At 39.1% G+C, this 26,893-nt stretch overlaps 1 protein-coding gene across 1 annotated transcript in view; it reads left to right on the top strand.

Annotated features, from left to right (window-relative positions):
• The window catches only part of gpr158a (G protein-coupled receptor 158a), a 152,048-nt gene that overhangs the window by 77,886 nt on the left and 47,269 nt on the right, over positions 1 to 26,893 (top strand). Inside the window, 2 exon segments of the mRNA XM_046847487.1 lie at positions 6,059 to 6,261; positions 15,500 to 15,568. Of these exon segments, the coding sequence (XP_046703443.1) occupies positions 6,059 to 6,261; positions 15,500 to 15,568 (272 nt within the window).

The raw sequence follows: 26,893 nt of genomic DNA, 5'->3' as shown, positions 1-26,893 counted from the left end.
CAAACAGACTCTTAGCAGGTGGATTATCTATGCTATTGCATCCTACTATGGGTCCTCTGGTTGCCTGGAGTGTGGCAGCCTTTAAGGCTTGGTCCTTTGGACTTTACCTCCAAGAGGGTCCTTCCATCTGCCAAGCTGCAGGCTTGTCCACCCCACTGACCTTCGTCAGGTTTTATAACCTTGATCTCAGTGCCACTTTTGTCCTTCGACCTAGCTGTGCCCTTACACAGGGATTGGTCAGTCATGCGGTATTGAACTCTCGTTCCTAAAGCGTTGTTGACATAGCATCTCAGCATTCCCTCAGGGAACCAGGGTTACATACGCTGGAGACGTTCTTCGAGTATGGACCTGAATCATTTCTGTCTCATAATTTGTCCTTTGTTCTTTGCATTATAATTTTTTTCCTTCTATGTATTATTATGATCAAATGTTGCATAAGTAGTCGTGTTGAAGGAATGCAGGTATCCAAAATCTAACATTTCAGTTGAATTCTGTATAAATGAACCAAATTCCTTGAATAAAAGTTTTTATTCATTTTGCTGGATGAGAAGATTTTTTTCCTTTAAAACTGATCAAACACTCCTGCACCTTTCACACTTTCACAGCCCATGCTTCGATTGGCTGTTGGCACGACCTGTGAAAGACAGTTTAAAGGAAAATGATGTAGAATGTAAAGCGCCAGGCAGACGGATAAGCTGGAAAGGAAATGGGCCACTCTGACAAATGGTGGCTTACGAGTTAGCTTGAGATTTCCAATAAACCAAACTCCATCTCTCCTACTCAAAGATTTAGGACACAGTGATGGTTTAAAGACTTTAGAGATTTTATGGGACCAGCCTGACAGAATGGTGTTATTTTTAGATGTTCTCGCAAACTCTCGCCTCTGCTGTTCTCTCCTTGGAGGCCGAAGCTAACTCTTTCACCTGACTTAAAATGTTAGTCTGAAGAAACTCTCCCGAATGATTGTTTTTAGAAGTTTGGTGAAATTTAAAGAGAAATAGAATACATTCATATATGATGGTACGGGAAAATTAACAACCTCAGGTGGGTGATAAGAGCAGAGCCCCAACCACAATAGTCAACGCAACCACATATTTACAGATTTATAGCTCTTGGGCCTTGCTCAAGGGCCCAGGAGTGGCAGATTGGTGTTTCTAGGATTTGGACCCCCCCAACCTTTTATATTATTTAATTCCCTCTATGGCACAGTTTAATGCATATATAATGAATGTTGTTACAATAAAGTTAATTTGTTAAAGGTTTGCCTCTGCTGTCTAACAATGCTTGTCTATATCTAATAGATAGCCAATCATATCAGAGAAGGTGGGCTTTACAGTTCACACAGAAGCTGTGCATCTGCTTTACATAGCTTTAGTAAAGGAGTGTGAGGTGAGATGTAGGCTAATGAATTATCCTTATCAGTTTAAGAAAACAGACATGATAAGGATATTTTTAAATAAAAAAGATGTAGGCATTTGAGATTTTGTTGTTAAAAATAGCTGCAAATAATGCCCTTTGTGCATCCTTGTATATTACTGTTTACTATTTTTTTTGCAAACGTATTAAGAAATGCGCAGAACTGAATGTGCACATATTGTGAATGAATGAATGAATGAATGAATGAATGAATGAATGAATGATCGAATGAATGTTACCTGTTTTTCTACTTTTTCCTGATATCCTTTTACTACATGATTAATTAAAATCAAAGTGTGAATTTTTATTCTCAGATTTAGATTTTATATATTATTTGTGATGTATCTGTGATGTTTATTTTATTAACTTATTTTTTCAATTATTATTACTATTTTTATTATTTCTAATTTATTTATATTTTTAATTACATTTCTTTTTCTTTTTTTATGTTTTCATGCTTGGAAAGCACTTTGAGATCTAACTTATGAGGGCACTATAAAAAAATAAAAATGATGATGATGATGATGATGATGATTATTATTATTATTATTATTGTTATTAATAAACTAAAACATGGGAAAATATGTTGATTTGACTTGTGTGTTTTTTAGGTTGTGAATGGCATCTTTCATTTATTATGGCGTTATTTGCAACTATTTTCTCAGTTTTTCAACAATGAACTCTCAAATGCCCACAACTTTATTATTTTGATATGCTATCAAGTCTGTTCTAAAATTGATAGGTATAATTCATTTAAAAATGAATGACGATTTCTTTCTGAATAATATTGTGATATTTAATTGATTGTTCTTCATATTTTTAATATAGATAGATAGATAGATAGATAGATAGATAGATAGATAGATAGACAGACAGACAGACAGACAGACCTCCATACATGTTCTCCATGATTTTTATGATGATCCATATTTTTTTGACTTGACAGTTTGATAATAATAAAAGTTTAAAATAATAATGACTTCATCTCCAGCTATAGGTAGAATCAAAAGGTTTTTTTACACCAGTTTTGTAACAGTTCAACAGATGGCAGCACAAGGCTGCATGCACAGTCACAGGGAGCACCGAACTTCATAAGTCAATATGCCAAAAGACATTGTGTACATGGGGAGCTGTGCAACCGGTGCTGTTCTTACCACGTGCGTTACCACTTCTGCAATTCTGACCATGTGTGCACCCTGTCACTGAGCTCTTATCACACCTGAGTTTCTTACCGGAAATAACGTGATCCCACTTCCGCACATACACTCCTCGCCAGATTTGGCTCCTGCACACTTCTCCCACTTCCCAAAGATATAGATTTTGACACCATTGTGGAGATCTGGTGCGAATCGCAGAAGTTGCTTGACACACTTTGAAAAGAAGACTTCCAGGACACATTCCAGAAGAACACCGGGGCCAGTGTATTGCAGTACAAGGGGACTGTTTTGAAGATGATGGTGTGTAAACATAGATCAATAAAGTACTTTCTTGTTAACAGAGCCAGTTTTAAAACTTTTTGATGCCACCTCTATGTTTTTCCTTTTCAAACTTGCTTTGGGCATTTTCTTGCTGGAAATGTTTTGGGTCTTCTAGTAGAACCACATAGGGAGAGAAAAATCAAGTGCCACAATACGTTTGTCTATATAATGCATCTCAACAATTAAATTCAACAGAGAAGATGGATGAAGACAAAAAACAAAAACAAAGGAAGGTTTTTATCCCCCTGAGTTGGAAGAGCTTCACACTGTGGCTGAAGGTTTCTCTAATACACCACACTCACCACTTCTTATTATATTACTCCCCTCTTTATGTCTCTCTTCGTCCAGTTTCTTTTTCCCTTTATGTGTGTGTGTGTGTGTGTGTGTGTGTGTTCACATTCAGAACCTCACCACCACTTATCACACTCACGTATCACATTACTTCTCTCTTTGCATCTCTTTCTCTCTCAGTCTTCCTGCCATCTCTCTCTGCTGTCTTTCTCTGAGTGTAAAAGTGTGTTTTGTTTCACACTACAACATTTCTTGAATGTTAGAAGGAAAACACCACCATAACCAGTGTATAGGAGGCCACTCAAGTAAAGCAGATCTTCATGAAACTGGCTTTGTGCACAGGAGCACTGTCATGCTGGAACAGGTTTGGGCCTCCTAGTTCAAGTGAAGGGAAAATGTAATGCTACTGCATTTAAAGATGTCATATAATTGTGTGCCTCCAAGTTTGTGGTAACGGTTTGGAGAAGAACAACAGATGGCTGGAAAAGTCAGGTTTTTATGACACATGTTCCTATGCAACAAACTTTGTAAGAGAGTAAATGAATTGGAGAGTATTGAAGAATTGGAGAGTACAGTGCCCTCCACAATTATTGGCACCCCTGTTTAAGATGTGGTCGTGGACTTCTAAAAATTCTCTTTTTTTAAAATAACGTAGAACCCAAATGCAAAAAAAGAGAAAAATCCAACCTTTCATTTAAGTACATTACTTTGGTGGTAAAAAAATCACACATTTAAAAAAAAAAAACCCTGAAATCATGTGTGCCACAATTATTGGCACCCCTAACAATTCCTCTGAAAAATTTAATTGTTTTTTTTTTAAATATATTTTTCTGTAGTTGCTAAGGTTGGTCAGGGTATCTAGGGACTTTTAATTAGTAATTCATGATTTCCTGTTTCCCTGGGGTATAAATATGACGTGACACAGAGGCCTAATTCTCTTACCCATTTGTCAACATGGCAAAGACAAGAGAACACACCATTCAAGTAAGGCAGATGTGTGTCGACCTTCATAAGTCAGGCAATGGCTACAAGAAAATAGCCACTCGCCTTAACTTGCCGGTATCTACAGTCAGAGGAATCATTAAGAAGTTTAAAACAACTGGAACAGTGACAAACAAGGCTCGAAGAGGTCCCAAGTTTATCTTGCCACAACGCACAGTGAGGAGGATGGTAAGAGAAGTAAAAAAATTTCCCAAGCTCACCGTCACAGAATTGCATCAAAGAGTGGCATCTTGGGGTCACAGAGTCTCCAAAACAACCATCAGACGCTCTCTACATGCCAACAAGCTGTTTGGGAGGCATGCAAGGAAAAAGCCTTTTCTCACTAACACTCACAAACGTAAACGCCTGGAGTTTGCTAAGCGGTACTGGGACTTCAACTGGGATCGTGTGCTTTGGTCAGATGAGACTAAGATTGAGCTTTTTGGCAACAAACACTCTAAGTGGGTCTGGCGTAAAACAAAAGATGAGTATGCCGAAAAGCACCTCATGCCCACCGTGAAGTATGGTGGAGGATCTGTGATGCTGTGGGCCTGTTTCTCTTCCAAAGGCCCTGGGAACCTTGTTAGGGTGCATGGCATTATGAACGCTTTGAAGTACCAGGATATTTTAAATAAAAACCTGATGGCCTCTGCCAGAAAGCTGAAGATGGGTCGTCATTGGGTCTTTCAGCAGGATAATGATCCAAAACATGTGGCAAAATCTACACAAAAGTGGTTCAGCAGTCACAAACTCAAGGTCCTCCCATGGCCATCTCAGTCCCCAGACCTCAACCCAATCGAAAACCTGTGGGGCGAGCTAAAGAGAAGAGTGCATAAGAGAGGACCCAGGACACTGGATGATCTAGAAAGATTGTGCAAAGAAGAATGGTCAAAAATCCCTCTCTCTGTGTTCTCCAATCTTGTGAAATGTTATAGGAGGAGATTAAGTGCTGTCTTGTTGGCAAAAGGAGGTTGTACAAAGTATTAACATCAGGGGTGCCAATAATTGTGGCACACATGATTTCAAGGTTTTTTTTTTTCTAAATGTGTGATTTTTTTACCACCAAAGTAATGTACTTAAATAAAAGGTTGGATTTTCTCTTTTTTTGCATTTGGGTTCTATGTTTTTTTTAAAAAAAGGAGAATTTTTAGAAGTCCACGACCACATCTTAAACAGGGGTGCCAATAATTGTGGAGGGCACTGTAAAAGAGTGGGAGAAAGTTCAGTTGAGTCCAACTGAAGTCCATGTGAAGTTTTGTTTCTAACAGAAGAACTTGTTTAAGATGGAGACCAGAAGAGAAGATCTGATCAGACTGCCTCACCACCACAATCAAAAACATGGAGGTGGAAGCTTAGGGATGTTTTGGAGAAGGGAAGGTTGGAGACTTATTCTGGAAAATGAAAGAAACCAACATGGCAACCATTCCATCACCTTCATCAACATGCAGTCTGTACATCTGAGCTTCACAGTCATCAGGAGTGTTATCTATCATGGAATGATTAAAGACTAGGTGTTTCCAAACTTTTGACTGGCAATCATTCAGGTGCTGTTATATATGTTTTTTTTTTTTTTAATTTCCTGACCAATCAGATTCAAGCAGAGTGCATAAATATTCCAGAGATTTAACTCCTGCTAAAGTAAGGAGTTAAGAGGAAACGCAAGGTGGATGGAAAACAGAAGGACCATGAGCTAAATGATTTAGTTGAAATAAAAATAATGCTTTTAGAGCATCTCCTCTGGAACACATCACTTCTTAGTATAGGGTGAGAATTTTTTTTTATATAGTATTAAAAATAAAGTGCGGTCCAAGCATTTTAAAAACGGGAATTATCCTCCAGCATTTTCTTTACTACACAAGCAGTGTACTTTTTTTTTCCTGTTTCCTGTTTAGGGAAGGTCGTGAGCACGCAGGATGCTGCCGGCCCCAGCCTGTGTCTGCCCTGTCAGGAGGGCTGCGTTCACTGTAAGGACGATACGCCATGCGTGGCTCAAAGTGAAGGATATCTCCGTATGGCTGTGTTGGCCTTTCAGGGCGTCTGCATGCTGTTGGACTTCATCGGCATGGTGCTGCTTTACCATTTCCGCAGGAACAAGGTGAGAGGCTGGGAACACGGTGTCACTAAAATACATCAACACAATAATCTAGTTAAATAAATGTGCTAATCCTCCAGTGACTCCAGAGTAAAAGTGCTAAAAGTTCTCCTTTTTGAAAGACTTAAGTATGAAAAGTAAAAGTACTGATATATGAGAACTCTATGTGAATAATGGATGCAGTTCAGTGCATTTGACTGCACATACAATAACACACACACACACACACACACACACACACACACACACACACACACACACACAGTGAGAGAAGCCTTATTCCACCCAGACTCTCATCAAAACCGAAAGGTTACACTTGTACGCTCAGCACAACTTCTCATTTAATACTCTTTTATGTTTTTATATTAGTGAGGAATGTTTTTCTGAAATGGAGTGGAGTGAAAAGAAAATATATTTCACAACGAAATGCATCGAAAAGTTTTCGCAAATAAAAAAAATACTCAAAGTACACATAGTTAAGAAATGCGCTTATGTACAGTAATAAACTAGAAATACTTTTATAAATAAAGTATATACATATTATATAAATAAATAGCAATACATTTTAAATACTATTTATTACTGATCTACATTGATAATACCCTCGGCTACAAATAATTTACTATGACATGGATTTAAACATGTACCGAAGTTTTAGACATTTTTTTAGAACCAGAATTTTACTAGGGTTTTCAACATTGTAATCTCTATTTTTTTGGAAAGATGTTCCACTAGAGTTTGTGGAGATTTGTGTGAGATTCAATCAGCTACAAGGGTGTTAGTAAAGTCAGGCACTGATGTAGGTGAGGTAAGGAGACCTGGGGTGCAGTCAGCGTTTACATTCAACCCAAAGGTGTTCAATAGGGTTGAGGTCAAGTCAAGTCAAGAAGCTTTTGTTGTCATTTTAACCATATATATCTGACGTAGTACACAGGGAAATGAATCAATGTTCCTCCAGAACCCTGGTGCTACATAAACAACATAAAACAACATAAAGCTACATAAAAGAAAACACAGAGTTAAGGACTAGTAAGAGTCATCGCCACATAAAGTGCATCATGTGCAACCTGGTGCAAACAGTGCAAGACAGACAGTGTAAGACAACACAAGACAGTGTAAGACAACACAAGACAATGTAGGACAACACAAGACAGTGTTGGACAACACAAGACAGTGTAAGACAACACAAGACAGTGTGGGACAACACAAGACCGTTTAAGACAACACAAGACAGTGTAAGACAACACAAGACAGTGTAAGACAACACAAGACATTGCAAAGACAACACAAGACAGTGCAAAGACAACACAAGACATTGCAAAGACAACACAAGACAGTGTAAGACAACACAAGACAGTTTAAGACAACACAAGACAGTGTAAGACAACACAAGACAGTGTAAGACAACACAAGACAGTGTAAGACAACACAAGACAGTAAGACAACACAAGACAGTGTAAGACAACACAAGACAGTGTAAGACAACACAAGACAGTGTAAGACAACACAAGACAGTGTAGACAACACAAGACAGTGTAAGACAACACAAGACAGTGTAAGACAACACAAGACAGTGTAAAGACAACACAAGACAGTAAGACAACACAAGACAGTGTAAGACAACACAAGACAGTGTAAGACAACACAAGACAGTGCAAAGACAACACAAGACAGTGTAGGACAACACAAGACAGTGTAAGACAACACAAGACACTGTAAGACAACACAAGACACTGTAAGACAACACAAGACAGTATAGGACAACACAAGACAGTGCAAAGACAACACAAGACAGTGTAAGACAACACAAGACAGTGTAAGACAACACAAGACAGTGCAAAGACAACACAAGACACTGTAAGACAACACAAGACACTGTAAGACAACACAAGACAGTATAGGACAACACAAGACAGTGCAAAGACAACACAAGACAGTGTAGGACAACACAAGACAGTGTAAGACAACACAAGACAGTGTAAGACAACACAAGACAGTGCAAAGACAACACAAGACAGTGTAAGACAACACAAGACAGTGTAAGACAACACAAGACAGTGCAAGACAACACAAGACAGTTTAAGACAACACAAGACAGTGCAAAGACAACACAAGACAGTGTAAGACAACACAAGACAGTGTAAGACAACACAAGACAGTGCAAAGACAACACAAGACAGTGTAAGACAACACAAGACAGTGCAAAGACAACACAAGACAGTGTAAGACAACACAAGACAGTGCAAAGACAACACAAGACAGTGCAAAGACAACACAAGACAGTTTAAGACAACACAAGACAGTGCAAAGACAACACAAGACAGTGTAAGACAACACAAGACAGTGCAAAGACAACACAAGACAGTGTAAGACAACACAAGACAGTGTAAGACAACACAAGACAGTGCAAAGACAACACAAGACAGTGTAGGAAAAATACAAAACACAAAACACAAAATAGCAAAAGGGTTTAACACACAAGCTCTTAACCTGTGTTGAAAGAGCAGTGTTGTCAGAGCTCTATAGCAGGAGGTTTTCCACTCCAAACCTTGTAAAGCCAGTCTTCATGGTGCTGGCTTTGTGCACGTTAAGTACATAATCTTGTTCTATTGCCAGAAAGTTTTCTCCAGAATATAAGTATTGACTTCTAGAAAAAACACAAAATTATCTGGCAATAGATTAATAAATTGTAGACTGTTCTACAGCTGCTCTTTCAACACAGTTTAAGAGCTTTGGTGTTATCCTCGACAACACCTTATCTTTTGAAGCACCTATTAACAAGATCTCCCGGACGGCTTACTATAACATCTGTAATATAAATCACCTCTGCACGGCTGTCTCACTGAGGAGCACTGCTATTATAGTTCATGCTCTTGTCACTTCACGCATGGACTGTTGCAATGCTTTTTTTTTTATGGTCATCCCTACTGAACACCTTTGGGATGAATGTGAACGCTGACTGCACCCCAGGCCTCCTCACCTACTGTACATAACACCCTTGTGGCTGATGAACACAAACCTCCACAAACACACACCAAAATCTAGTGGAACATCTTCCCAAAAGAGTGAATTTTAAATTCCAATTTTATTTCTATTGTACAGAACCATACACAGTATGACACGCAGTAAAAGACTTTTAACAACTGGTCCAGTCCATGAAAAAAGGAAAAATAAATAGAAAGGAAAAGACAATTTATAAAATATAAAAAAAGGAAAAATATATACAGTGGAACCTCGGAACTCGCGGCCTCAGCGCTCGCGACCTCGCATGCTCGCGACTTTCATTCCGACTGCGACTCTCATTCAGATCGGCTCGTGAGCAAGTACCTGTACTTTATTTTTTTTAATTAAGCATTGTAATTGCTGTTAATTTACATAAAGCATTGTTAAAATAGTCTAATAATTAAGTGTTATGGAGTGAAATAGTGTTATTTACTCATTTCAATCGATTTCGTATAGTGTTCTTTGGGTTTTTACTGGGTTGGAAGGGGTGTATCAAAAGGTCGCGAAATTGAACTCATGACGGTCTTGGTCCCTAACCCTCGCGAGCGCCGAGGTTCCACTGTATAAGGAATAAAATGAAAATAAGAAAAATAGAATAAAATGTATAATAGAATAGAAAATAAGATTTGCAATTGAATAAAATTTGTATTTTATTTATTAATTATTATTAATAATAATTACAGTATTATTATTATTATTATTATTAATGTAATTGACAGAATTTACAGATAAACAGCAGCATAAACATAAGAATGCATGTTTAAATAATAGTCAGTTTTCAATGCTCAGTTACTTCATGGATCTTTAGGCTGTTCATGTGGAACATCGTCAGGGTGAATTGTGGCATTGGTCACTGATACCTTACGAGCAAGTTTAACTTGACAGAAAGCGAGAGAGAGATTATTAATATTAATTAGCTAGCTCATTAGCATTTGCCAGATTATACTTAACCTCTGAGCTCTGAGCATGTGGACCCTGGTACACATGTATAAAGTCAATTTGTTAAAAATGATAACACTCAGCCTAGTGTAAGACCTCTCGTCAGCCCGGAGCAGAGCGGGAATGCCAGCACACTCCACAGTTCTCAGTACCGGTCAACGGCTCATGTAATGATTCGCATCGATTCGTGTGACCTTTCAGTGCATTAGACCATAAAAATCCAAGCGTCTTTAATATTTGATGAGTTGCCTTGTGTGCTTTTGCTGATTATGTTGTTTAGTTTAATAGCCTTGCAAATTTACAGTGTGCTTTTTTGCTCATCGCTTTGCTCATGTGCTATCGTTCTGATATATGGGTTCAGTCCACATCAGTGATGAACTGCAGACGCCATTACACACTGATTCGTGATACTTCTTTATCTGTCTTTATAAGCTTGGATTTAAAAGTACAGTGCTGAGGTGTTGAAATAGAATTGCTTGAATATGGTAAAAATCATATATATCATATATTTATACAAAATTAACATTAAAAAAGAAATATTTTAAGCATCGTTTTAAAACATTGTGCATGGGATACAAGCTGGCATTTGTATCTCAATGCATAATTTTTTAATATTTGCATCAGTAAAAAAATGGTTTATTTATTTATAATAAAAAAAGTTTTACTTTTAATTTGTAGAAAGTAACCAATATTTTGATTGTTTCATTTTTGTAAGAGTTTTTATAACAGATTTGACCTTGCAGTAAATCTCTACCTAGGACACAATATAAATACATTAGACCCCTAAGCAAAAACTGTTGTTGAATTACAGTTACTTTAAATTACATTTCCACTAGTTTTTTTTATACATTATGTCTTTGGAGGGAGCAGTGGTAAAGGATGGAGGGAGCAGTGGTAAAGGATGGAGAAAGCAGTGGTAGAGGATGGAGGGAGCAGTGTTAGAGGATGGAGAGAGCAGTGGTAAAGGATGGAGGGAGCAGTGGTAGAGGATGGAGAGAGCAGTGTTAGAGGATGGAGAGAGCAGTGGTAGAGGATGGAGGGAGCAGTGTTAGAGGATGGAGAGAGCAGTGGTAAAGGATGGAGGGAGCAGTGGTAGAGGATGGAGAGAGCAGTGTTAAAGGATGGAGGGAGCAGTGGTAGAGGATAGAGAGAGCAGTGGTAAAGGATGGAGAGAGCAGTGTTAGAGGATGGAGAGAGCAGTGTTAGAGGATGGAGAGAGCAGTGGTAAAGGATGGAGGAGCAGTGGTAGAGGATGGAGGAGCAGTGGTAGAGGATGGAAAGAGCAGTGGTAAAGGATGGAGGGAGCAGTGGTAGAGGATGAGAGAGCAGTGGTAGAGGATGGAGGGCACAGTGGTAGAGGATGGAGAGAGCAGTGTTAAAGGATGGAGGGAGCAGTGGTAGAGGATAGAGAGAGCAGTGGTAAAGGATGGAGAGAGCAGTGTTAGAGGATGGAGAGAGCAGTGGTAGAGGATGGAGGGAGCAGTGGTAGAGGATGGAGGATCAGTGGTAGAGGATGGAGAGAGCAGTGTTAGAGGATGGAGGGAGCAGTGGTAAAGGATGGAGGAGCAGTGGTAAAGGATGGAGGAGCAGTGGTAGAGGATGGAGGAGCAGTGTTAGAGGATGGAGGAGCAGTGGTAAAGGATGGAGGAGCAGTGGTAAGGATGGAGGAGCAGTGGTAGAGGATGGAGGAGCAGTGGTAGTGGTAAAGGATGGAGGGAGCAGTGGTAGAGGATAGAGAGAGCAGTGGTAAAGGATGGAGAGAGCAGTGTTAGAGGATGGAGAGCAGTGGTAGAGGATGGAGGAGCAGTGGTAGAGGATGGAGGGATCAGTGGTAGAGGATGGAGAGAGCAGTGTTAGAGGATGGAGGAGCAGTGGTAAAGGATGGAGGGAGCAGTGGTAAGGATGGAGGAGCAGTGGTAGAGGATGGAGAGAGCAGTGGTTAGAGGATGGAGGAGCAGTGGTAAAGGATGGAGGGAGCAGTGGTAGTGGTAGAGGATGGAGAGAGCAGTGTTAGAGGATGGAGGGAGCAGTGGTAAGGATGGAGGAGCAGTGGTAAAGGATGGAGGAGCAGTGGTAGAGGATGGAGGAGCAGTGTTAGAGGATGGAGGAGCAGTGGTAAAGGATGGAGGAGCAGTGGTAGTGGTAAAGGATGGAGGGAGCAGTGGTAGAGGATGGAGGAGCAGTGGTAGAGGATGGAGAGAGCAGTGTTAAAGGATGGAGGGAGCAGTGGTAGAGGATGGAGGAGCAGTGGTAAGGATGGAGGAGCAGTGTTAGAGGATGGAGGAGCAGTGGTAGTGGTAAAGGATGGAGGAGCAGTGGTAGAGGATGGAGGGATCAGTGGTAGAGGATGGAGAGCAGTGTTAGAGGATGGAGGAGCAGTGGTAGAGGATGGAGAGCAGTGGTAAAGGATGGAGGAGCAGTGGTAAGGATGGAGAGAGCAGTGTTAGAGGATGGAGGAGCAGTGGTAAAGGATGGAGGGAGCAGTGGTAGAGGATGGAGGAGCAGTGGTAGAGGATGGAGGGAGCAGTGGTAAAGGATGGAGAGAGCAGTGTTAGAGGATGGAGAGAGCAGTGGTAGAGGATGGAGGGAGCAGTGGTAAGGATGGAGGAGCAGTGGTAGAGGATGGAGAGAGCAGTGGTAGAGGATGGAGGAGCAGTGGTAGTGGTAGAGGATGGAGGAGCAGTGGTAAAGGATGGAGGAGCAGTGGTAAGGATGGAGGAGCAGTGGTAGTGGTAGAGGATGGAGGGAGCAGTGTTAGAGGATGGAGGGAGCAGTGGTAAAGGATGGAGGGAGCAGTGGTAGAGGATGGAGGGAGCAGTGGTAGAGGATGGAGGGAGCAGTGGTAGTGGTAAAGGATGGAGGGAGCAGTGGTAGAGGATGGAGGAGCAGTGGTAAGGATGGAGGAGCAGTGGTAGAGGATGGAGGGAGCAGTGGTAGTGGTAGAGGATGGAGGGAGCAGTGGTAGAGGATGGAGAGAGCAGAACAAAAGTCTTAAAACCAGACCTTTCACCTAATCCTGCTGTTCGTTGTAAATTGAGAAGTGTTTTGATGGGAATGCCCAGTGTCCTCTATTATCCAAACTCAATTGCCAGATGTTTTTGGTAACATCAGAACTTGAATGTGCAGTGGATTCGGGGAAAGATTTTCTGCATTTATCTGACTAAGAGACCAAGTCTAAGTAAAGATGACATCTGTCTAAGTCACTGCTGGGGTGATCTTTATTGGATGTTTGATTTAGAGTGACTGACAGGTCTTTGACTCCTGTAACTGACGAAAGCTTTATTTTCTCTTTCTTATTTTCCTTCGTCTGCCTTCACAACTAATGCATGCTCTAAGTGTTAGAAGAATAGCTTTCATTTTTTTTCTTCTTTTTTCCTGTATCTGAAATAGACTGTAATCTGGAGTCGAGTGCTCAGCGGTTATTTTTGGTGCTATTTCTCCATGAAACACGGCTGTGCGTCGAGAAAATCTATTCACACGCATCACTGCTTGCCCTCCAGTCGCTTCTGCTCAATCATATTATCCGGGAGCTCTCGCATAAAAGAGTACGTCTTATTCACAGAGAAGGCATTAGCCTGTGGGGCATACATTAGGGAGTCATGAAGAAGAAACCTACTGTATAGGAGGAGGCTATCTGAAACCTTCTTCTATGGATGTCATCATTTGCATCTTTATTAAATGAAGATATATTTGCTGAAGTTCAGTCCGATCTGAAAGGGACCGCCCTGGAGGTGTAACACAGCATAACTCTATTATTTGGATTGAACAGATGTGCATTTTTTGGAAAATATAGACATTGGAATGATTCATGAAGATGAAGTAGTTGGCAGGTTTATTAGATAAGATGTTAGATTTCTGATTAGAAGGTCATGGGTTCAAATCCCAGCAACACCATAAGGACCCTTGAGCAAGGCCCTGAACTCCTTAATTGCTCAGTTGTATAACTAACTAAGATAAATATAAGTCTCTCTTGATAATGGTGCCCGAAAAATGTCGTAAATGTAGATGAAATAAAGACAAATATCTCAAGATGAATGTGTTACATCTGATGTGATTACTGCATTTATCCTTAGTAAGAGCCTGGTCAGGGTCACTGTCTAGTTTATATATTTGTTATATTCTTTTGTTACCTTTTTTTAAAATTGATGATTTTTAAATTTTGTATTGCTCACATACACATCATCCACAAAAGCTGGTTAAATCTCAACCATACAAAGAAGAAGGTATGTGTGAACATGATCTAGAAAAGCCACCATCCACTTTTCCACATTGTCTCATACATTTTAAATGAACTTTGGTTTAGAGAAGATGGTGGCATTTCTGGATCATGTTCACGCATTCCTTCTTCTTTGCATGATCGAGATTTACCCTGCAGTTGTGGATGACACGGCAAACTGTGTTCACAGATGAGGATTTCTGGAGGTGTTTAATGAGCCCATGCAGTGATTTCTATTACAGAATCCTGACCATTGACCCGAAGATCACGGCCATCCGATATGAGCTTTCTCCTGATTCTTTAAAGCTTTTCATGATATTGTGTACTGGAAATGATTAGATGTTTTGTAATTTGATGTTGGAGAACATTCTACTGAGATTGTTCCACAAATTGTAGACACGTTTTTTATAGATTGGTGAAGCTCCGCCCATCTTTACTTCTGAGAGATTCTGCCTCTCTAAGATACACTATTTATACCCAATCATCTTACTGACATGTTGTCAATTAACCTCATTAGTTACATAATGTTTCTCCAACACCTTCAATAACACTTTTTTCCAGAATTTTGTTGCCTCGTCTCAAATTTCTTGAGATGTGTTGCAGCCATCAAATTTAAAATGACCTTTATTTTCCTTAAAATGGTACATTTCCTCAGTTTAAACATTTGTATATGTTTTCCATGTTCTATTGTGTTCTATTGTGAATCAAATTTTACATAATATAGCATTCCTGTGCACATTGCTAGTTATGAAATGCAGTGATGTAGCTGAGGCTGAGGAACTGTCCTGTCTGTAGCACTGGTTCAGAAAGTGTCTCTGAGTTTTAATCCTATATTTCTCATTGCTCGTCTGTTGGCAAATTTTGGATCATTTTATAGTCATATGACATTTGAAACACCAGTATAATATTTATTATAATGTAGCTGGATCTACTGTGGAATTAAGCACAATCCAATTGCCTGAATATTGACCCATGAAAGGACCCAACACATCAGAAACTCCTGCTACTCATAGTCATATACGTTTCAATGAGATGAACATTTAGATGAGTCATGTGTTTTCCATCTATCTTTTGTCTCTCCAGAGCATAAGGGCATCGGGTCTTGTCCTGCTGGAAGCCATCTTGTTCGGAGCGCTGCTTCTCTACTTTCCTGTAAGTCTCCAATTCCAATTCAAGTTCCGCATATCATTTTTTAATGTAAGAAATAAATAAGAAGAAAAACTCTCACCTCCATCAGTGATGGTGAATATCTTCAAAGCTACTTAAGGCCATGAGACAAAAGCATGCACAGGCATTACTATCATCATCTGATACAGTGTTTTGGACTGTAATGACCTCATAATGTTACACTAATGAGCAGTCTATGAGACGTTAGGAGTAAAGTATGAGTTACTCACCAGCACTGGATTTATCTGATTTATGAGATAGTGCTTAATGTTTATTTTGAGATCAAATGGGTGATGATTTTGCTTTCATCTTATGGTTTCTGAGATAATGGGGTTGTGCGGTTTATTTCCCAGTTATTTGAGAGGTGATAAATGACTTAAGTACAAACAAACAAACAAACAAACAAACAAACATACAAATAATTAAGCCAAACAACATAAAAAATAGGGGGAAGATATAAGCCTAAAAAGTCAATGGAGATGTAGAAATAAATTAAAAGGCATACATTTAGGCATTTAACCTGAGACGATTTATTTATTTATTTATTTATTTATTTATTTATTTATTTATTTATTTATTTATCTGTGTATTGTATATTTATTTATTTGTTTGTTTATTTATTTATTTATTGATGCACTCTATTGGTTTGTTCATCTATCTATCTATCTATCTATCTATCTATCTATCTATCTATCTATCTATCTATCTATCTATCTATCTATCTATCTATCTATCTATCATCTATCTATCTATCTATCTATCTATCTTTCTATCGCTGCATTCTGTGTGTTTCATTATTAATTGACTAATTTATTTTTGCAGCATTTTGTCTCTGTTGTTTATTTATTTGTTTGTTTATTTATTGTGTGTAATTTGGTCAGTTTGTTTACTCATGTATGTATTTAAGTCATTTTTTTTTTGTCCTCTGCAGCACGACTAGCAGAATTGCAAGTTTGTTGTTAATGCAAGAAAAACAGTAATCGCAATTAAACAGCAAATCTGTGACCTGAGAAGGAAACTGTAATGAACCTGATGAGGCGGTTAGAAAGCAGTAATCTTCAGCATCGTGTGAGAGAACAACACCCCACAACAACAAAAAACCTGGTGAAGGAATGTGTGTTAGATACTGTAGATAGCACTTTATATTAAACGAGTGTCAGGAGGGAAGCCGGGGACAGTGGGACTGTCTTCTTCAGATACCTTTATTACGTCTTCTGTTAATTCAGGCGTGTCTCTGTGTCTCTGTGTTTCTGCTGAGATCGTGTACAAGGCCAGAGGCAAGATGTCTTACATGCTCATGGGCCAATAGATATGCACACTCAAAGCCTATCACACAGAGAGAGAGAGGGAGAGAGAGAGAGAGAGCAGGAGAGCAGTAGAGAGAGAGAGAGAGAGAGAGAGAGAGAGAGAGAGAGAGAGAGGAGAGAGAGAGAGAGAGAGAGCAGGAGAGCAGTAGAGAGAGAGAGAGAGAGAGAGAGAGAGAGAGGAGAGATGGGGGTGCTTTCTTTGTCTGCTCATGCTCCATGACTTCCAGTCTAAAAATAGCATCAGCAGCACACTCCCTCACTCCATCTGAATCCTGCGCTCTCTCTCTCTCTCTCTCTCTCTCTCTCTCTCCACGTCTTCATATGTCTCAATATATCCTTTCTGCTTTAAATTGGTCCAAGCTAGACATTGAGTTTAAAGCAATAATACATCTCTCTCTCTCTCTCTCTCTCTCTCTCTCTCCCCTTTTCTCTCTATCACCTTCTTTCTGTCTCTGCCCCTCTCTTTCCCTTTTCCTCTCTCTCCTTCTCTCTGTCTCTTTCTCTATCTCTCTTTCTCTATCTTACTCTCTCTTTCTCTTTCTTTGTCTTGCACTCTCTCTTTCTCACTCTCACACTCTCTTTCTTTGTCTCTTTCTTTTTCACTCTCTGCATCTCTCTCTCTCTCTCTCTCTCTCTCTCTCTCTCTTACTCACTCTCGGGATTGTGTCCGTTGGTATCCCTTTTTCTCTGCCTGCCTCTCAGTGCAATACTGCAGTGTGTGTGTGTGTGTGTGTGTGTGTGTGTGTGTGTGTGTGTGTGGTGTGTGTGAGCGAGCACTGGCTGTAAATGGTTTCTCTCAAGTGATTGAATATAAGGCTGAGTGTGGAAGTGTGTTTTCCAGAATGCATTTAAGTTTTCTAGTTTTTGAGTAAAGTATAAATAACTAATGTGAGGTTTGAGGCTTGACAATTAATTACACACACACACACACACACACGATCATGATGATGATGATGATGATGATGATGATGATGATGATGGGGTGGTTTGTTGCGACTCCTTACCTAAGAGTTCCTCTCCTTTCTCTTTTCCTCTTGCCTGTAGGCTTCATCTTTAGCATTCATCTACCGCTTCCTATACCCCATGTCCCTCCTGCACATGACCAATCCATCTCAATCTCAACTCTCTCGCCTTATCTCCAAAATGTTCTCCCTGCATGCTCCCTCTAATAAACTCTTTTTTAATCCTGTCCATCCTCAATAGCCTGATGAAAACCTCAGTATCTTCAGCTCGGCCACCTCCAGCTCCACCATGTCCATGATTATTTGTCTAGGGTATTTGATGTTCATGCAGCATGTCCGCTAAACACATCACAGAGAGCTGTTGCTATAGAAACAGTAATTACTGATCAGTAAATGTAAAAAATGTTCTTACTGGTATTACAGCAGCTACAAACACTCGTCTCCTGAGCAGTTTCTGTTTTATTTACTCTTTGTTGAAGTTTTTGAGAAGACACCAACTGACACATTATCACTGGATTCATCTGCATTAAGAAACAGGTCATTCATTAGCCAGGGGTGTGAATTCAATTCAATTTCTACAACCCCAATCTTAAAAAAAAGCTGGGACACTGTGTACAATGTCAACAAAAACAATGCAATGATTGGCAAATCTCATAAACTCTCATTGTATTTACAATAATACAAAAAATAAACATATAACTGAGAATATGTACCGTTTTAAGGAAAAAATAAGGTCATTTTAAATTCGATGGATGCGATTCGTCTCAAAGTAGTTGGGACAGGACGATGTTTAGCACAGTGTAGCATCTCCTCTTCTGTCCATATACTGTACGTCTGGGAAATAAGGAGACCTGTTGCTGAAGTTTTTAGCAGATTAATGTTGTATCATATGTGTCTGATACAGGATTCTAGATGCTCAACAGTTCTGGGTGTCCTTTGTTGTGTTTTGCGGTGCATGATGCACCAAATGTTTTCAAATGGTGAAAGATCTAAACTGCAGCCAGGCCAATTTAGCACTCGTTTTACACTCTTCCACTACCAGACTTTTTAGACTTTTGTTGCCATGTCACAACTTTTTTGGAGACATGTTACAGCCATCAATTGTAAAATTACCTTACTTTTTCTCTCAGGTTGAACAATTAATATGTAAGCTATGTTTTATTGTGAAGAATTGTGCATTCTGTTGGTTTTTTTTTTACATTTCAATTTTTGATGATGGATATTGACACAAAGCAGCTTTACAGACATTTATTTTTTATTTATAAATAAGTTTCTTCATAATGAGTGAGCCAGATGTGATGGTGGTGGTGGCAGGGAGAACTCCTGAGATAATACAAAGAACTCTAAATAGAACCAGTCCTCATCTAGGTGACATCTGGATATTAATTGATAACAGTTCCATCATGGTTAAGGTTATGACCTGATCACAGGTGCAGATCTGTTTGTAGCCCTAAACATATGAAATACAGTCCAAATATACACTATATTGCCAAAGGTATTGGGACACCTGACCTTTCCTGCTATATTTGGTTCTTTTACAAACTGTTACCCCAAAACTGGAGGCACACAATTTTACAGGACGTCTTTAGATGCTCTATAATAAAATTTTGCATTCACTTGAAACTCAAACCTGTTCCAGCATGGCGATGCCCCTGTGCACAAAGTGAGCTCCTTGAAGATTGCCTTGAAGATTGCTTTGGAGAGAAAGATCTTGAGTGGCCTGCTATAGAGCTCTGATCTCATCCCTACTGAACATCTTTGGGATGAATGTGAACGCTGACTGCACCCCAGGTCTCCTCATCTACATCAGTACCTGCCATAACACCCTTGTGTCTGATGAACACAACCATCAATAAGCACACTCCAGAATCTAGTGGAACATCTCCTCAGAAGAGTGGAATGAATTATAAGAGCAAATTGGGACTAAATGTGAAATGCAATTCTCAAAAAATCCTTATGACCAGGTGACCCAATACTTTTGGCAATATAGTGTATCTTCATGGCTCTTGAAAAGAACGGTCCACAGGAACATCGAGTGGTTTTCAAGTGATGAGAACCCCATCAGGAAATCGAGTATGGAAATGAGTTTCCTGTGTTCTTTAATGAGGTGTTGGGTCAACCAGACTCAAGAAACCATTTCAGATTCTTACTCTTCTCTCCATTGTGTGTGTGATAAATAAAGAAAAAGCGAGAAGTTCTCACACCAGGTAAATGCCCTGTTTTTGTCCCTGCCACTTCTCCTTCTGGTGACCTCCCCTTCTTGTCCCTGTCCTCAGCAGCACTGCTCATCAGGAGGTTAATTAGTAACAGTGTGTCTCTGCTGTGAAGTGTCTCCACCGGCCCTGAAAGACACGCTGCCTTTTGTTTTCGTTCTGCCCACATTTCAGCTGCCGTCTTCGCCGCCTCGCTCCGATTTTAAGTGGATTAGAGAACTCCCGTAGATCTGCGGTCTGTCTGACCAAAACTTCTGCTCTGATTGCTTTCCATATGTTAGCAAGGACTCAGCAGGGCGCCTGGGTGTGAATCTCAGCACGGCAGACTGGCACCGAGTGCTGGACGGCGGAGAAGGGAAAGAGAGAGACAGAGTAGGTGGATGCAATTGAGAGGTTTTGGCCTAAAGTTTTACAAGCCGGTTTCACACAGTGCGGTTTCAGCAGGGACATTACTCATCACGCTGTACGAGATAACATCCAGGCTGAATTCTGTAACTGAGTGTTTGATCAAGTGGATTCTCCATGTCAGATTACACAAAGGATATCGCATTGATGTGCCATTGCTCATATCTGTTAAATTTGACTATACTTTTTTCTTTGTAAATGTTTTTTTTTTCTTTGTAGATTGGTTTGAATCCAATTCAAACCAATCTGATCCAGCCAATTCAATCTAAATCAATCCAATCTAATTTAATTAAATGCCATCCAATTTAATTTAATGCAATCTAATTTAATTCAATCTAATCTAATTCAATTTGTTTAATACAAAAGCAATCCAATCTATTTTAATTAGATCCAATTCAATTCAATCCGAAAACATTTATTCAGTTCAACCAATCTAATTTAATCTAATTTAATCCAATTCAATTCAATCCAATCTATTCAATTTAATGTGTTAAATACAAAAGCAATCCAATCTATTTTAATTAGATCCAATTCAATTCAATCCAATTACATTTATTCAATTCAACCCAATCTAATTCAATCCAATTTAATCCAGTCTATTCAATTGATTTGTTTAATACAAAAGCAATCCAATCTATTTCAATGAGATCCAATTCAATTCAATCCAATTACATTTATTCAATTGAATTTGTTTAATACAAAAGCAATCCAATCTATTTCAATGAGATCCAATTCAATTCAATCCAATCTATTTTAATTACATTAATTCAATTCAATTCAATTTAATCCAATCTAATGTAATTAAATCCAATTTATTTAAGTATTTTTCACCCTGGACATTGTCTCAAAGCAGCTTTACAGAATCTAAAATGAACTCATATTTAAATATATGTGACTTTATCCCCGATTAACAAGCCTGGGTTGACTATAGTATGGAAAAACTTCCTTAGATAGTATGAAGAAGAAATCTTTTGAGGAACCAGACTCAGGAAGCCATCGTCATCTGGATGACACCAAGAGTTTGATTATAAACCATGCAAACATTACAAACACCGGAGAGTGAGGAATATCATTTTTAGGTCTTCTACAGTCATGTGGAGTTGTGGAACCAGGAGCTCCTGAGCAACTGATAAATTAGCTCAACATATAAGATCATTAGAGATTCAACAGCAGCTCTTCCATGCCTGAGCCTCTAAATCTTCAATGGTGGAGAAACAGCGCATGTAGAAGGGTATTTTGTGTATTGAAAAAGAGTTTGTTTATCCTCAAAGTCTAATGTCTGAAATCTTTATTAAGTAGGATCCACATTTCCACATCTGAGTTAAATCAAACACAGCATTTGATTAAAATCAGACTCAAACTGAAACACTGGGACACTAGGGAATGTTTAGATACACTCACACACCACACATTTCCCACAATAATCATGTCTGGAACAGGAAACCTGGACAAACAATCCAATAAACCCAGTCATCATAAACAAACCCGTAATGATGCACAAACAAGCACACGAAGGTCAGGAGCAGAAAATGAACTGACCACGAGTACACACAAGGTACAACAAGACCACAAATACACACAAAGCCGTACACATACGCAGAGAAAACAGCAGTCACAGGTGGACTGAAGCAGAGACTCGCAGGATTTTACTTTGAGGTATTTAAGACAGAATATAGCCTGAGTACTGAGCTAAACAGGAGGGACGTAGGTTTTGCTGAAACAAAAGACAATCAGCTTCACGCTTTCAGATGCTCTATAATAAAATTTTGCATTCACTTGAAACTCAAACCTGTTCCAGCATGGCGATGCCCCTGTGCACAAAGTGAGCTCCTTGAAGATTGCCTTGAAGATTGCTTTGGAGAGAAAGATCTTGAGTGGCCTGCTATAGAGCTCTGATCTCATCCCTACTGAACATCTTTGGGATGAATGTGAACGCTGACTGCACCCCAAGTCTCCTCATCTACATCAGTACCTGCCATAACACCCTTGTGTCTGATGAACACAACCATCAATAAGCACACTCCAGAATCTAGTGGAACATCTCCCCAGAAGAGTGGAATGAATTATAAGAGCAAATTGGGACTAAATGTGAAATGCAATTCTCAAAAAATCCTTATGACCAGGTGACCCAATACTTTTGGCAATATAGTGTATCTTCATGGCTCTTAAAAAGAACGGTCCACAGGAACATCGAGTGGTTTTCAAGTGATGAGAACCCCATCAGGAAATCGAGTATGGAAATGAGTTTCCTGTGTTCTTTAATGAGGTGTTGGGTCAACCAGACTCAAGAAACCATTTCAGATTCTTACTCTTCTCTCCATTGTGTGTGTGATAAATAAAGAAAAAGCGAGAAGTTCTCACACCAGGTAAATGCCCTGTTTTTGTCCCTGCCACTTCTCCTTCTGGTGACCTCCCCTTCTTGTCCCTGTCCTCAGCAGCACTGCTCATCAGGAGGTTAATTAGTAACAGTGTGTCTCTGCTGTGAAGTGTCTCCACCGGCCCTGAAAGACACGCTGCCTTTTGTTTTCGTTCTGCCCACATTTCAGCTGCCGTCTTCGCCGCCTCGCTCCGATTTTAAGTGGATTAGAGAACTCCCGTAGATCTGCGGTCTGTTTGACCAAAACTTCTGCTCTGATTGCTTTCCATATGTTAGCGAGGACTCAGCAGGGCGCCTGGGTGTGAATCTCAGCACGGCAGACTGGCACCGAGTGCTGGACGGCGGAGAAGGGAAAGAGAGAGACAGAGTAGGTGGATGCAATTGAGAGGTTTTGGCCTAAAGTTTTACAAGCCGGTTTCACACAGTGCGGTTTCAGCAGGGACATTACTCATCACGCTGTACGAGATAACATCCAGGCTGAATTCTGTAACTGAGTGTTTGATCAAGTGGATTCTCCATGTCAGATTACACAAAGGATATTGCATTGATGTGCCATTGTTCATATCTGTTAAATTTGACTATACTTTTTTCTTTGTAAATGTTTTTTTTTTCTTTGTAGATTGGTTTGAATCCAATTCAAACCAATCTGATCCAGCCAATTCAATCTAAATCAATCCAATCTAATTTAATCCAATTCAATTCAATCCAATCTATTTCAATGAGATCCAATTCAATTCAATTCAATTTAATCCAATTCAATTCAATCCAATCTAATTTAATTAAATGCCATCCAATTTAATTTAATGCAATCTAATTTAATCTAATTTAATCCAATTCAATTCAATCCAATTACATTTATTCAATTGAATTTGTTTAATACAAAAGCAATCCAATCTATTTTAATTAGATCCAATTCAATTCAATCCAATTACATTTATTCAATTCAACCCAATCTAATTCAATCCAATTTAATCCAGTCTATTCAATTGATTTGTTTAATACAAAAGCAATCCAATCTATTTTAATTAGATCCAATTCAATTCAATCCAATTACATTTTTTCAATTCAACCCAATCTAATTCAATCCAATTTAATCCAGTCTATTCAATTGATTTGTTTAATACAAAAGCAATCCAATCTATTTCAATGAGATCCAATTCAATTTATTCCAATCTATTTTAATTACATTAATTCAATTCAACCCAACCTAATTCAATTCAATTCAATTTAATCCAATCTAATGTAATTAAATCCAATTTATTTAAGTATTTTTCACCCTGGACATTGTCTCAAAGCAGCTTTACAGAATCTAAAATGAACTTATATTTAAATATATGTGACTTTATCCCCGATTAACAAGCCTGGGTTGACTATAGTATGGAAAAACTTCCTTAGATAGTATGAAGAAGAAATCTTTTGAGGAACCAGACTCAGGAAGCCATCGTCATCTGGATGACACCAAGAGTTTGATTATAAACCATGCAAACATTACAAACACCGGAGAGTGAGGAATATCATTTTTAGGTCTTCTACAGTCATGTGGAGTTGTGGAACCAGGAGCTCCTGAGCAACTGATAAATTAGCTCAACATATAAGATCATTAGAGATTCAACAGCAGCTCTTCCATGCCTGAGCCTCTAAATCTTCAATGGTGGAGAAACAGCGCATGTAGAAGGGTATTTTGTGTATTGAAAAAGAGTTTGTTTATCCTCAAAGTCTAATGTCTGAAATCTTTATTAAGTAGGATCCACATTTCCACATCTGAGTTAAATCAAACACAGCATTTGATTAAAATCAGACTCAAACTGAAACACTGGGACACTAGGGAATGTTTAGATACACTCACACACCACACATTTCCCACAATAATCATGTCTGGAACAGGAAACCTGGACAAACAATCCAATAAACCCAGTCATCATAAACAAACCCGTAATGATGCACAAACAAGCACACGAAGGTCAGGAGCAGAAAATGAACTGACCACGAGTACACACAAGGTACAACAAGACCACAAATACACACAAAGCCGTACACATACGCAGAGAAAACAGCAGTCACAGGTGGACTGAAGCAGAGACTCGCAGGATTTTACTTTGAGGTATTTAAGACAGAATATAGCCTGAGTACTGAGCTAAACAGGAGGGACGTAGGTTTTGCTGAAACAAAAGACAATCAGCTTCACGCTTTCAGATTCTGTATTTCTGGAGGTGTGAATAAGCTCATGCAGTAATTTCCATTACAGAATCATCACTGTTTTAAATGCAGTGCCGTCTGAGAGCCCGAAGATCCAATATTGATTTTCGCCCTATTGAGATTTCTCCAGATTCTTTGAAACTTTTGGTGATCTGTGCTGTAAATGATGAGATATTTAACTGTTTTGCACATTTATGTAGTTGAACACTGATCTGAAATTTTTCCACAAAGTCTTTCACGTGATTGGTGAAGCTCCGCCCTTCTTTACTTCTGAGAGACTCTGCCTCTCTAAGATACTGTAAGATACTGCATCTCTAAGATATTTATATCCAATCATCTTAATGTCCAGTTGTGGGTTAACCTCATTAGTTGCAAAATGTTTTTCCACCTTTTTCTTTCTTTCTTCAAGAATGTTGCTGCCCTGTCCAAACATTTTTTTAAACGTGTTGCAGCCATCAAATTCACTGACCCTATTTTGTCCTTAAAATAGTTTATTTCCTCAGTTTGGACATGTTTTCTGTTTGAGATTTGCAAATCATTGCATTGCACAGTGTCCCAATTTTTTTGGAATTGGGGTTGGGGGTAAATTTTTTAGATAAATATGATAAAAATTGCAAATTGCTAAAATGTCCCAGAAACCAGATCTTCAACGATATCACCCAGAGTTTCAGGAAAAAAACAAATATAAACAATTTTGCAGCCACTGAGAGTTTTGAAGCCGTTGCACCTTACCTTTCTGTTTTTTTTTAATACTTTTATTTGGAAGTTTGTTTCTCATTAGCACTCTCATCATGATACTGTGGCTAGCTGTGCAGCTACTGTAGTTTTTTAATTTTTTTAATTTTTTATGTCACATCCACATACATACAGAGTACGACACGCAGTGAAATGCTTTGTACGACTGTCCAACATTTCAGCATAAAAAAAGGAATAGAATTTAAGGATAAAAAATAAAGTAGATAAATAAAAAAGTATAAACTATAGAAAATATATGTATATACATGAATCTAGATGGGGATGGATGCGTATGGCAGATATTGACAGATATCTAAATATTCCGGGCATATCCCTTGATCTAGTCCTGTATAGCAATATGAATTAGGACATTTGCATAATAAATATGCAATACTGTGTATACCTGCATGCATTCACATTCTGTAAATTAACTTGAAGTGCCAATATGTATGTGTGTGTGTGTGTGTGTGTGTGTGTGTGTGTGTGTGTGTGTGTGGGCTCTATGGACCATGTGAAGACATGGAAGAAATGGGATTTGGGAGGCTTGTACGTATACTGTTCTTATAATGGTGAGATCTCGTGACCAAAATGTGTGTAATTTACAGTGAACTCAACCCAGGGGACAAAAGTCCTTCCTGCACAATCTACTGGCAACACACACACACGCACACACACACACACACACACACACACACACACACACACACACACACATACAGTGAGCAAGTTACAAAGTGTGATGGACTTGAGGAAAAAACACTATAAGACAGAAGGTGGTGTCGATGACGTTATTGTGACAGGCAGCATCCCAGAGCTGCGTTTTCAAATTTTCACATTATCACCCTGAAGATTAATGTTAGTTCTGCTTGAAAATAGTTTGATCTTTTGACCTGAGTGACTAATGTTTCCCTTTTATCCCCCCGTAGTGTCCAGGGCAGAAATTCCTATTAAACTCGTAACATGGCCTTTCATAGATCTGCGATATCGCTTGACGTCATTACCTGCTAGTAAGACACGGTTTATTATTCCTGTCGTTTATATTTTACTTAAATGTGAAAGAAGGCATGTATCCAGATAACTGCGATGACTTCGGGGTTTGTGAAAGAGCCATGCCT

This window comes from Silurus meridionalis, chromosome 4 (assembly GCF_014805685.1).
Source record: "Silurus meridionalis isolate SWU-2019-XX chromosome 4, ASM1480568v1, whole genome shotgun sequence".
NCBI classification, from domain to species: domain Eukaryota; kingdom Metazoa; phylum Chordata; class Actinopteri; order Siluriformes; family Siluridae; genus Silurus; species Silurus meridionalis.
Note: the sequence above shows the minus strand (reverse complement) of the source record. Positions and strands in the feature narration are given on the sequence as shown.